Source organism: Sciurus vulgaris (assembly GCF_902686455.1).
Source record: "Sciurus vulgaris genome assembly, chromosome: 6".
In the NCBI taxonomy this organism is placed as follows: domain Eukaryota; kingdom Metazoa; phylum Chordata; class Mammalia; order Rodentia; family Sciuridae; genus Sciurus; species Sciurus vulgaris.
The window spans coordinates 25,071,271-25,085,023 of record NC_136466.1 but is presented as its reverse complement, the minus strand read 5'-3'; the positions used below and the strand labels follow the sequence as shown (position 1 = coordinate 25,085,023).

Sequence of the window (13,753 nt, the reverse complement as noted above, 5' to 3'; positions counted from 1 at the left end):
CATGGCTGCTCATCTTTATTTTCATTTCTGTTTAAAGAAAGAGAACTTTTCACATCAATTTATCCTACCACACTCATGGTAAGTCTCCTGACTTAGCTTGCTAAGGGTCCAGATAAAACTAAAATGCCTTCTAGAGTTCAGAGAATCTTTTTGTAGAAGATGACAGTGCAGAAAAAAAACATACTCCCATCTGGAGGGGGCGGGAGAAGAGGATAGAGTTTAAATTAGGGTACACAGTGAGAGCGCCCAGGGTCCAGGACACAACAGTACCTGTGCTGTACCATCATAGGAAGCAGACACCAGCCTTCCATCATGATGTGGGCTCCAGGCCAGACTGGTGATCTTGGCCGTATGTCCAGAGAGGGTCCGGTAGGGCTCTGTAATGGTCACTGGAGCCTCAGGATTGCTCTCTAAAAGGTAAGGAGAAAGTGTTACTCCTACCATTACTAGCAATAACAAAAAATAAAAAATGAAAACAGAAGGTATTAACTCTTATTAATGCAAGAGTCCAGATTTTGTCAGATCTAGGTCATTTTTAGCAGATGATACTATTAGTGGTCTAGTATATGGGCCCATTAACAGTGTCTGGGTAAATACAAGCTTAACACAAACTGTTAGCTATTACTATTTCCTTCCAGAAGCCATTGCAATGAAAACAATGCCTTTTAGATGTAATCCTATGAAGGTTATATACTTACTGGGTATGGTATTCTGGGTAAAAGTGTATAATCTGGAGTTAATTATAAGGAAATACCAGCTAAAATCAAATTGCAGAAGCATGTGTAAAACATGATCTGTACTCATCAAATGCAGCAAAAATGTTAAATCTGATTAAATATGAGAAAGGGCAGATGGGAGTTCTTTGCAATCTTATTGCAACTTCCTTTAAAAACTGAATTATTTCAAAAAAGAAGATAAGAATAATATGAAATGAAAAACTAGGATGGTAATATTATAATAGATGAAGATCTGTGCTGCTATGAAAAATAAGTTAATGTCCTTTGCCAAAGTGGATAATTTTAGAATCCCATTAATAACAATCACAAGGACCAGGATTAGCTTTTCAACATTGCTCATTAGTTATAGTATATCTACTATTTATTGTTACAACCATAATGTGTCTATACTTTAATACTTTTTCCACACTGCTTTTATTCAGGAGAGCACCTGCTCTCCTGAATTGGTCTCAGAAAACCACTGAAAATTATTTCTAGAGAAATTAAAAATCTCAACTGTTTCATCACTCTGCAACATTATGAACAGTTTAGACATAGGTAACTTATACATATTGGGGGAAAATGAAATCCCATTTCCAACACATTAAAAAGAAAGGTCCACTAGGTGTGGTGGTTCATGTCTGTAATCCCAGTGACTTAAGAACCTGTGCCAGGAGGATCCCAAATTCAAGGTCAGCCTGGCCAATTTAGCAAGACCCTGTTTCAAAAGGGCTGAAGATGTAGGTCAGTGAGGATGCCCCTGAGTTTTGTTTAATTGCCAGTATCAAAAAGGAATTAAAAAGAAAGAGAAAACAAAGGCCCTTCTGAACTCTGGTTCTCCTAGGTGTTGAAAGGGGTTCAAAGTAGTTTAAGGTTCCTTCAGGGATAAATCATTCATGAAAAAATTAAACTCCCAGGCAGGAACAGTATTTTCTAGAACACATGCAGACTCTGGGATGAGGCTGTGAGCTTGGGCCTCGACTGTCGTATACTAGCTATGGAAGAAGTCAGTTAACCTCTCTGGATTGGACCTTAGTTTCTACATGAGTGAAGTGAGGACAATAATACCTATCTCATAGGAATAGGAGGTCTAGATGTAATCAAACATGGGAATGGGTTGTGTGTTGAGTGTGTATGTAAAACGGCACTATTGCTACTGCTGGATGGAGTATAAACTGGCAGCTTTTTTGGATAGCCACTGAGCATTAATTATTTAAAAAAAAAACAACTGTATTTTTAATGTCCACATCTCTTCATATCTGCTTCTAGAAATTTTCTATAAGAAAATTATTCATGTTCATGAGGATATTATGTTCAAAGTTCTTTAGTAATATTATTTCTGAAAAAATATAATTTAAATATTCATCATGTGTGGAATGGATAAATTATGGTATATTCATATCATGGAATGAATATATATTTGCTAATAGCAAATTTTCATGCACTGAATTTGTAGAAGAAAAATTAGTTTTATACACACACACACACACTAGCTATGGAAGAAGTTAGCTAACCTACGTAGCTAACATATGCACACATTATATATATATATAATATGTACATATATATGCACATGTATGTGTTTGTGTGTGTGTGTGTATATATACACGTATATATATTCTTCATTCTCTAAGTTAATGTTTTTGTTATGTTTGAAAGTTTTAAAGTAAGGTGAATATATTGCTTTTGGAAAAAAAAAAAGCCAAAAATAAAGTAAAAACATGTAAAGAACAGAATGGAAAGTAGCTGAACAAGCAATATAATCCCCAGTATGGAGGAAACCAAAGTTACCTAGGACAGTTTTCAGATTGTGCACATAAATGATTGCATTGTTGGAGCCAGAGGCCATTAGATAGCTCAGCTCTGGCTGGCTGCCATGATCATGATGCCAGGAAATGGCATTCACAAGCTTGTGATGTTGTTGGATGATGCAAATCAGTCTCAGGTTGGGAACCTGAAATATTTCTATTGATCTGGAATAAGAAACACACAAAGACAAGAGAGATAATCAAATTACAGTGCAGTGCGAACAGTCAGCTCCCTTACTCCATTAGTTCAGAAAGGTGAAATGGAATAAAATAACACTATCATTGCAAAAGCTATTCTCATGAAGAATCAGATATAAAAGGTTGTTTTATGAAATGAGCATATTCAACATTTAAAAATTCTACAATGTCTGGAAAGTTGTATTTGTTGGGCATTAATAAATAATACATGGCAGTGGGAAGCTAAAAGAATTAATGAACTATTATCTGAACTTGGACTACACACTGTAATTAACAATGGAAAGACAGACTGAGATCTAAAAAGTTCTGTCCAGTATTACTTCTTAAAAATGGAGTGCAGCACAGGACAGTTGAATTCAGATGACCATTTTGTGAGGCATAAAATAGCCTAAACATGCTGTAGCCAAATGCTACAAATCTTTGAACTGAAATTAATCTAAATAACTGTTGTTTTCAAAGATGCAAAGAGCTCCTGGATCAGTTAAGGATATCAATGATAAATTAGAATATGAAATACAACTGTGCTTCCCTAATTAATGTTACAGATGGCATTAGCCAGCTTGTGATTCAAAATATGTGCAACTGCAGTTATTTCTTTTTTAAGAAAACAAATACATACCCATCTTCATTGCCAAGAGCCATGATTTTGCCATCTGCTTTCCAGCTGATTTCTGTGTGTACAGGCAATTTGTACTAGAAGCAAAACAAACCAATTCTGACTACAAACATTGTTCTTTTTTCCACACATCTTATAAATCAGTGATGACAGGATGAGGGAAAAAAAGTCCCTAGAGTTAAGACATGTTCTAATTACACAACAGTCATTCTCCTAAACAGTCTCCTTAATTGGCTCAAGAATTACTAAGAATAAGAATTCTTATTATGACTTCCTAAATAGGACAGAGAACCTATTAACAACCAAACATCTACAATGTTTAACCTTTTGAAATGAAATTAACTGAAAAAACTTTTGTCCCACAGTAAAGAATGAGATGTACCCACTGGTTTCTTGGTCCTTAACAAAAGATGTACACACTTTCCTTGTTTTCTTCTTATCCTTCAGTTTGTTTCCAGAATTACTACCCTTATAATGTTGTACTCTCCAAAACTGCTTGGTTTCTCTTCTTTTCTTACTGTTTTGTTTTTCTTTTTAAGCCTGCCTTACACACCTAGAGGTTCTTCATCTATCATTTATGTGAAGGGATTCAAAATTTCTATTTCCAGCCCAGACTCCTTGTATAAACTTCTGATACATATAATCAAATGCCATTAAACTAAAAGCTTGTCAGAACAGGAATTTCTTTCATTATTTTTTTAAAAAATTTGTATTCGTTCTAATTGGTTCTTTTCATTCTTGAAGACTGTTAATGTATAGGGAACACTTAAGACAATGAAGGAATATACTTAATAAACATAATTAACTTATGATTAGGTACTATTTTTATTCTAGCCATGTGAAAATATTGAGCAGTGATTAAAAAAATACTCATTTGAAAGGGTAGGGAAATCTCAACATTTATGATTTGACTTTAAAAGACACTTCTGGCATATATGTACACTAATAGAATGTTAAAGCAAAAGTGATTAAATGTTGGAAACTAGGTAAAGGATATTAGAGAATTATTTGTATGTTTTCGCAGCTTTTGTAAATCTGAAATTATTTCCTTTAAAAACAAAATGCCAATTCAGTCTTGAGCAAAACAAAATTTGTTGTTACATTTAGAAACCATAGGGTCATTTTTACCACAGCATCATTTTGGTTGAAGTGGTTGGCATAAACAGAATGTTTTATAGTCAAGATCTGAAAATTACAGATCACTGCTGCAATTGAGACACTTTTTTTTTTTTTTGGTTTAGTTCCTATTCAAGGATAAAGACTCCTAAAGACATGTATTAGAAACCACAAATTTGCTCAAAGCCTGCTTCACAATATATACGATGCCTGACTTGATATACCACCTATCTCCAAGAATCTCATTTAGTGTGCAAAATGGGAAACCCAGAGGAATCCAAGAGGAGACTAGAGATCATGATAACTCACTTTGATTGAATTGGTGTCCCTGATGAGTTTGTTGATGTCAAAGGCCTCCCCACTCAGCTTCCAGGGGTTATGCTGTAGGACAATTCCTTCCCCTCCACAGCTGTATAAAGTGAGGGAAGGTCTGTCTCCTTCTCCGCCTACATGACATAAGAAAACTTATCAGACTTGAACTTCATCAGTTTAACTATTTGTTACTACAGGCTGACCATACCATACTATGAGAATTAAGAATTAAAAAGAATTATTCATTTGAAGCATTCTAACACAAGGGAATAAAGTCACTGTTCTTTCCACCTGAACAGTTCTTGGGAGAAGTAAAAAAGTTCTACTAATTCTATGTTAAAATTCTATGATGTAACATATTCACTTTTAACATTCTTCTAACATTCAAAATAATAGTGGCACAAAAGTTGGGATCAGAAATCAAACATCAGATCTCAAATCAAAGCTTGAGAATTTACTTTTTCTTCCAGAAATAAGTGCTTTACTCTTTGGGCATTTAAATTTATGGAGCTACAGGATTTACCATGACTAGCTACCTATAAGGAGGTATCTTCAAAGCAGTGATTTTCTTAGTATTATAGTAATTCTCTTGTTGGATGAATAAAATATAATTCCAAGGCTGCTTGAGTTCTGATGATTTATACTATTTATCCTCTCCACCGGCAGGGTGACTGCTATGGACATTTACAGATGTTTCATGATATTAAGGAAAGTATATCAGAGACTTGTTCAATACACCCAAAAAGATATTATGAAAGATTCATTACTTAAGGGACAAGAAAAAGCTGAGGGGCTAGAAGAGGGAAAGGGGTAAAAGGTAGTAATCAAAGGCCACAACCCAGCATGAGATATCTACGTATAATGAAAAAGTTCAAAGAACAATGCTTAAGAATTGCAGGAGGCAGTCTGGGGATGCTCATAAGTAAATGTTTTCTCCTAGCAATTCTAATTTGTCACCTGCCACTACTGCTTTCATGGACCCCCAGGACATAGCAGACAACGTAAGTAGTCACTGCACTAGAACACTGAAAATTTTTTTAAAAAAATTTCAGATCCTAGAATTAAATTGAAAAAAAGAGAATATATTTGTTAAAGAATGGCTCAGACACTTACCAAGTGACATCGGGGGTACTGGTGGGCCCCAAGCTAACGTGTACACAGTCTTCTTATGATAAGAGCTAGAAATTTGCGGAGGTCTTTGGAAGTTAAGGGGAGGTGGAGAACAAATAAAGATTTAAAGTAAAAGGCACAGTGGAAAATAGACCATCTTTTTCTCAAAGATCCCTTACTATTAGTTTAGTTGCTGTATTATAGAAAAATAATTTAGCAGTATCCTTCTCCAAATAGTTGATTATAAAAAGCAAACACTTAAATAACATAACACATAGCATAACATCACAACCAAAATGATTAAGCCCTAAACGTAACTGACCCAAATAAAAATGTTAATTTCATACATCTGGCAAGTTTGGTATCCTTTTTCTCATATCTCCTCCTGAAATGTTCACTTTTTTTCTTTTTTGGTACCAGGGATTGAATTCAGGGGCACTTAACCACTGAGTCACATCCCCAGTCTGTTTTTTATTTTGAGACAGTCTCAGAGTTGCTTAAGGCCTCACTATGTTGCTGAACTTGCAATCCTCTTGCCTTGGCTTCCTGAGTCGTTGGGATTACAGGTGTGTGCCACCATGCCCGGCTAAAAGTGTAATTTAAAACAATTAAAATAAGATAATTTTTGAGATATTTCATATTCTTTTCTAATACTAAGACTTCAGTACATTTTACACTTATAGCACAACTCAACTTGGACTTTGCACTTTTCCAGGGCTGTCTAGTCACCTATGACTAATGACTACTGTAAGGAATAAGGGAACTTAACAGTTGATAGCAAATATAATAGAAATGATAGAAATAAATGAGTTAGAAATCACCATAAGAGAATAACTAGACAAGTACAAGACATGGAACTTATCTAGAATCTTCAAATGAAAAAGAAAAAAAAAAAGACAATGCTGAAGAGGAAAGACCTGTATGTACAAGATGTGAGATCATATTATGAAATTAGTATTCATTTTCTCATGCATGATTAGGATAGTGTGGCTCATAGAAGAGTTTTTTAGAACTGCAGAACAGCTGGGTGCAGTGGCACACACCTGTAACTCCTAGTGGCTCAGGAGGCTGAGACAAGGGGATTGTTCAAAGCCAGCCTCAGCAACTTAGTGAGGCTCTAAAGCAACTCAGTGAGACTATGTCTCTAAATAAAATATAAAAAAGGGGTTGGGGTTGTGCCTCTGTGATTAAGCACCCCTGGGTTCAATCTCTGGTATAAAAAAAAAACCCAACCAAACCAAAAAAAAAAAAAAAAAAAAAAATCTGCAGAGGAGTGTCATGATGCCTGCAACCCTGTAACCTTGTTTCTTATGAAGCCTGAGTATCATAGTTTTATGCCTGAAACTTTGTTTCATGTTTTAGATGAAATATAGACACATAGATAAAAGGTATGGACAAATACTGAGAGAAGGCACACAGATGTTGTACTTGTCTTTCAATTGTCATGCATGAAAACTTTTGTAAAAACAAAAGCAAATGGTTTATGTTAGTGGTTCCCAAAAATCAGATGGGCTGAATCAATATCACCTGAAAAAACTTTAAAAAATAAGATTCTGAGTTCTGAACCTAGTTTTCAAGTCCAGAAGTTTCTGTATATCAGGTGTATAAACTCAAAATTAAATCCATCATGCACACATCGGTGAACTGGCTGAACAAGAATCACGCATTGCTTACTTGCTGGAATAGGTGTCATACAATCCCACTTTTCCATCATCAGTTCCAAAAGCTAAGCAGCCTTCCTTGTTTGGGTGCCAGGAGAGCTACAAGAAAAGAGTTTCTAAATGAAAATATATGAGGAAGGGGACATCATTCAAGCTTCCAAACATTCAAGTGGGAGACATTTTTTGCTCTTGATTTCTTTTAATTTTCATTGTTTAAAAAAAAAACAATGAGATGAATTAATAGCAAAGTGAAAGTCATTTGTAATTTCACAATGCAATACAAAAACCAAAACCAAAAGTAATTGCTGGGCTGGGGTTGTGGCTCAGTGGTAGGGCGCTTGCCTAGCATGTGCAAGGCACTGGGTTCAATTCTCAGCACCACGTAAATTAATAAAGGCATTGTGTTCATCTACAACTAAAACAAAAGTAATTGCCAATCTTGTTATCTCTCTTTTCAGACATTTTTATGAATAAACCTAGATGCTTATGATAGAAAAAAGTGGGTTCAAACATTAAATGATGTACATGACATATTGCAGACTAGGGATAAAAGATTCTAGAATAGTGGCTAGAGATTCAGCTTAGTGATAGAATGCTTGCTTAGCATTCATAGGGTCCTATCCCTGGCACTACAAAAAGAAAAGAAAAAAAAAGGTTCTAAAACAATTTGGAAAATAATTTATTTAATTAATAAATTTGGAAAAAGATACCACAAATTGTCAAGACTATCGGGGTTATGGTAATGGGGGCATGGAGTAGAGAGTACAGTAGAAAAGAAAGTCTACTTTCTATACTTCTGTATTGTTTAGTTTTCTTCTTCTTTCTTTTTTTTTTTTGTGGTGCTGAGGATTGAACCCAGAGCCTTACCAACTGAGCTATATCCCCAACCCCTAGTTTTCTTTTTAAATCAACAGTATTTGTTGGTCTTAGACTGAATGGTCAACACAGAGGTATCATTTTAGAGGAAAAAAAAAAGATTAAACATGTTTTCTACCCTGCATTCCATTTTATAATTTGTATTTTTACAAATGATTAACATTCTTTCCACAGCTAAAAAAAACAAACAAAAAATAACAACTCATTACTATTATTAATAGTTTGATACCATTCCAATATGTAGTTATACTATAACAATAATTTTCCATGAATACATTTAGGTTATTTATAATTAATTTCTTGCTGTTACAAAACGTGATGAGTTAATCAAGGCCTTAATAATTTCAAGCTCTGAATTCGGGGATGATGAATTTGTTTGGAGGATTCTACTTTCCTAGTTTCAAACTTCATCAAAATACCCTTAAACGACTTTTAATTTTCAATACAGTTCACTTAAATGAGTGGATATTTTCTTAAAAAAAAAAAAAGTTCAAAGCAAGTATTCTTACCGCTGTAACCTTGGACTTGACACCCTGCCAAAAGTTTTTCACATCATAGTTGTTCTTTATGGAGAGTGTATTCCATACACGGATCATGCCATCCCCAACGCCTATAGCCAAACAGCCCACATCCACGGGAGAGAAAGCCAGGCTATAGGCAAACCCACCAAGGGAAGGGAGGGTCCAACAGCACTCTAGGGTGGTCAGGTTCCAACATTTTACCTGGAAAGATTAAGGGTTAGGGCCTAAATATTTCAAAAAAGCAGAGAAACAGGAAAAATCTATTATTCCAATTGTTGGATAAGCTCATAGTGGGCAAGGACAAAGTAATTTAACTCATTCAGTAGAAATTGTAAAAAGCATCTCTTAGGGAAAAAAATCAGCAATAAATTACACAGCTCAACAGGATCTTGGAATATATTTATTCTCAGAGATGTCCAGTGAATTCAGGGTCATAGAATAAATCAGAACCCAGATCTCCATTTCCCAGAGGTCAATGGTCCTTTAATTCTATTCTAGTCCTGGTAACTTCCTCATTCAGCAAACTAAATAAGGATGAACATGGCCTCAGCACATGGAAAAATCAGAGTTGCTATCTAAGAAGCAAAATGGCCTACACCTGAGGAGTAGAAAATTTTTAGTTATCACTTGAACAGAAAGACTTGAGAGAAGCCCAGCTTAGATGCAAAACAGCAAGGTCATGGGCTCTAAATACAGTCAATTGTCCCTCAGAGAGTTCACCAAGAGCAGATGATTCTGCTTCTTAAACTATAATGGCAACAAGTCAAAGCATGATGATCTCATGTGCCCTTCCCAGGACACTTCTACTCATCTTTATCATGGGTGCTTTAGCACAAAAGCATCTTGGTGGTTTCACAAATTTTCCCTCCCTGTGCACTGCTGATATATACAGTGCTAACTGGTAACAGCACCTCTGAAACTTTAAGTAGGGAGGTGGTATAAGGACAGACGCCCTCTAAACCCACTCAGATTGCCGATCCCTGTTCTACAAAGCTGATGAAATCTAAGTAGTTCTTACATCTCTATCCATTGATGTGGAAAGAAGCAGTTGTTTGTCATCCTCAGTTTGCAAAGAACATAAATTAAACACGATTCTGGAATGATTCTGCCCTTCTGATGAAGTGCTGAAGAGGGTATATTTCCGTCTCCAAGACTGAGTGAGATCCCACAGTAGCAGCTCACCTCTGTAAAGAACACAAGCAGTCTAAGCAAGGATTTTTGAGTCAGTCTGGGTCTGTAGATGTAAAATACCTATTGTTGTTCCTTTGATGAAATAAAAGTCAACATGGCTGCAAAAGGGTCAAAAAGAGAGTCAACATCCTTTTCTGAGCCTTAGAGATTTGCTGCCGTGCAGATATGTCACAAACTAAATCTGCCAGAGGGAAAATACTTGAGTATCAGTTTGTCTCTTGACCTGAACTCTTCAAAGGACTGGTAACACTTATGACCACCCGGCTCTGTGTCAGTTTCCAACTGCTAGACCTGCCTCAATCCCCCAGGCAATGCCAAGTGGCAGGAACCCACTTCTTGTTAGGAAGTCCAAACCCATGCGTTTTCCAATTTACAAAACTTCGTTGCACCTAAATAAAACTATTTTTACTTTTCTTTGAAATATGTAAATGTACTAGACTAACTTTTGAAGAGAGCTCTCTACCAGCTTTAATTATAAAATACCATTATAATTTACACAGCTCCAAAGTTCAAGAAACAATCTCTTATTTTTTTGGGTGTTGGTGGAAAGTAGGGTCATGGTCAATATTTTGGGAGGACTATATGTGTTTTACCTGTATTACCTCATTTAAAAGCAAGAACTTGTCTATTAAATTCATTTATCATCTTCAGCAACTAGGCATTTAAAATGTCTACAGCTTCCCTCCTCCACCCAAGTACATGCTGGTCCTGAGAACCTTCCAGAAGCTGAGGGCTACCTGCAGCTGCAGGTCTTACACAAGATCCTGCAGAATTATGTGACGCTCTCCTTTCCGTATGATGGATGGGTTGAGTCAGATACTTTCAGGTTCCAAACTAGGTTTGTAAAATACATATTTAGTCTTTGTTCTTTCCTGATATATAATAAAAACCTCAGGATCTCCAAAGGGATATATACTTTTTTGTATGTTAAAAAATCGACTGATGACTGGCAGCCTTTAGGGTAGCTTCATGATAGGGATTGGTCACCAGAAAGACCAAGGTGGGATTAGGGGGTTGGAACTTTGAGTCCCACCCTCAACCTCCAGGAGAGGGAAGGGAATGAAGTTTAAGTTGATCACTAATAGTTAAGATTTAATTTATCATGCCTATGTAATGAAGCCTCTATAAAACCCCCAAAAGACAGGGCTCTGAGAGGTTCCAGATAGCTGAACATATGAAAGGTTCTAGAGGGTGGCATGCCTAAAGGGCATGTAAACTTCTCCCTTCTCCCATGTTCTTCCCTACAAATTTCTTCATCCATATCCTTTAAAATCCTTCTAATAAACTGGAAAACATAACGTGTTCCCCTTAGTTCTATGAGCAGTATGTGCAAATTAACTGAACCAGAGGATAGGACTGGGGGGTCCTGATTTACAGTGTGTGGGCCAGAAGCCCATGAGAAACAACCTGGGGGCTTGAAACTAGCATATAAAGTGTATGGGGGAGAGCTGGAGATCAAACCCTCAACTGGGGGATATGACATTCTGTCAGAACTGAATTGGAAGATGCCTAGTTGTAGAATTAATTGCTTGCTGGGCAGGAGAAATCCTCACACCTTTTGGAGTCTCAGAAGTCTTCTGGATTGACGGTTGTGGGTATGAAAGCAGAGGAAAAACAGTTTGTATTTTCCCATGGAAAGTGCTTGGTCATTTTGGTTACTGAGTGGTCATAGCCACCCTAAGGGAGAGCAAATAGCATCATCATCTCTGCTTTGTGCACGCATAAGTGACTGAAGCGCAGGGTTTTGCTTATGAACAGAAGGCAGGTAAGCAGCAGGTTGATTCTGAAATTCAGATGCGCAACTTCAGAGTTGGATACTCTTAACCCCAGGCTTGTTCAAAGATTTGTTTTTTACGATTTTGTTAGATAGAACAAGTCTCATGCTTTTTACATTTCAACTAGCCCAGCTGTGTGTGTGTGTGTCCCACCTTCTGTGTCTCTAAAGAGAAGCCTAGGAATCTTGAGCCCACATAGGAAAAAAAAAAATTATCTGAGAAGATATAACCAAAGCAGACTTACCCAAAACAACTGGACACCAGCTGTGTTGGCTGATCCCTGGGCCAGTAGAGTGTCAACCACAGGCGCTCTCTGACAGTTGGGTCTACACCCCCTCCTCGTCTCTTCAGAAAAGGTAGTTTCAAAATCATCACTCCTGAAGGTGAAACAGTCAGTGAGCACTGAAGACACTGAAACTAAGAACTTAAAGACATTACATGGTCTTGCTTTATAGGCTTGTTAACAAGTTAATGACCATGAATACATCATTTTCTCGTTGAAACATTATACATAGTGGTTAATACCAGCCTATCTACCTTTAGGCCAAGCAAGCTCTTCGGGCTGATTTCCGCAACCCAAACACATTATGAGTATATATATTTTTTAGGTCTGGGAAATTAGACTGGAGAACTCAAAGTGGTAATGCAACCCAAATTCTCCACAGCTGGAAGGACAAGGGCAGGAGCCCTCCTCCTGATGGTCATAAATCCCTTCAACAGGCACCACATTGTGGCAGGGGGGCATCTCCATCAGCACCAAGCTGGAGGTCCTAGTTTGTACTGTGTGTTAGAACCACAAGTGCAGTTTTAAAAAATACAAGCATCAGGCTCCAGCACCTAGATTCTGATTCAGTAGTTTTGATGGAGGGTCTAGGAGCCTGTATTTTTTCCAAAAATCTCCGGTTGCTTCTGCTGCAGGACCAGAACTGAAGGCCACTGTATTACACAGCTATAAATTTAGAGGATACCCTGGTGGAGGGGATTCCCAGTCAGATGCCTGCATGTGGATTTTTAACTTGCTTTGGCCAAAGTGAGTGTTTGTAAACACACATTTCTATGCTACAAATATACACATATGTATTTATTTTTTGGGTGGTACTGAGGATCAAACCCAGGGCTGTGAGCATGCTAGGTAAGCTCTCTACCACCAAGCTACATACACAGAGCATATTATTTACTCTGCATTTGTGCATTAGAGGTCTTTTCCATTCCTTTGATTCAGGTCTTGTCAAGTTCCAGTATTTATGTCCTTAAATGTCTTGCTCTCCATGCCAAATAGTGACCCTTCTAATAAAGCAGGGGTCCCTGCCTTCTCCTGGAATGGTATCATAAACTCTAACACACGAGCCAGTTGTTCAGAGCAGAGTTCTAGCCCAGATTAAATCAGGGCAGCGATTTTCTACACAGGAAAGTAAATAACTGATTTCTGACAAATGATGCACTCTTAGAACAAGAAGACAGAATAAAAGAGCAGCTAATTTCACTGGATCAACATAGCTTATACCACAAAAGAAACATCACACATCAACCTTACCTCTGCCGCGAGAGCAGCTCCAGATTCGAATGGTCTGATCTTTGCTTCCAGTCGCTAAGTAACAGCCTTTTGTTACTGGAGTTTGAGCTATAACTTTCTCGTTGGGAATTTCAGGTTCTTCTAGAACAAAGAGGGTAATTTTGTTTTTAATTTGCATTGAACATGTACTTGTGAAAGAAAAATTAGTTTCCAAGGGCTCCCAAAACTTAGCCATCACTTTCATAGGTCTGGAGTGTGATGTCTAAGGTTTTAAATGAAATTCAGACAGTGCAATTCTACCTATTTTGTTCTTTAGGTCTAAAGAATACTGAATTCTCCC

General features: G+C 37.0%; 1 protein-coding gene across 3 annotated transcripts in view; it reads right to left on the bottom strand.

Annotated features, from left to right (window-relative positions):
* Positions 1–13,753, bottom strand: part of GEMIN5 (gem nuclear organelle associated protein 5) — a 49,519-nt gene that overhangs the window by 30,151 nt on the left and 5,615 nt on the right. For 2 of the 3 annotated variants that reach the window (XR_013764734.1, XM_079145451.1), the window contains exons 5-14: positions 13,435–13,554; positions 12,145–12,277; positions 9,953–10,118; positions 8,923–9,135; positions 7,551–7,636; positions 5,880–5,962; positions 4,764–4,900; positions 3,342–3,415; positions 2,508–2,689; positions 271–410 (exon numbers count right to left, since the gene is read on the bottom strand). Coding sequence is in view for 2 of the 3 variants with exons in the window: in XM_079145451.1 (XP_079001577.1) it covers positions 271–410; positions 2,508–2,689; positions 3,342–3,415; positions 4,764–4,900; positions 5,880–5,962; positions 7,551–7,636; positions 8,923–9,135; positions 9,953–10,118; positions 12,145–12,277; positions 13,435–13,554 (1,334 nt within the window). In the remaining variant the exon portion in view is untranslated. The remainder of the gene's footprint in view (positions 1–270; positions 411–2,507; positions 2,690–3,341; positions 3,416–4,763; positions 4,901–5,879; positions 5,963–7,550; positions 7,637–8,922; positions 9,136–9,952; positions 10,119–12,144; positions 12,278–13,434; positions 13,555–13,753) is intronic. The other variant, XM_079145452.1, reaches the window with a different exon arrangement.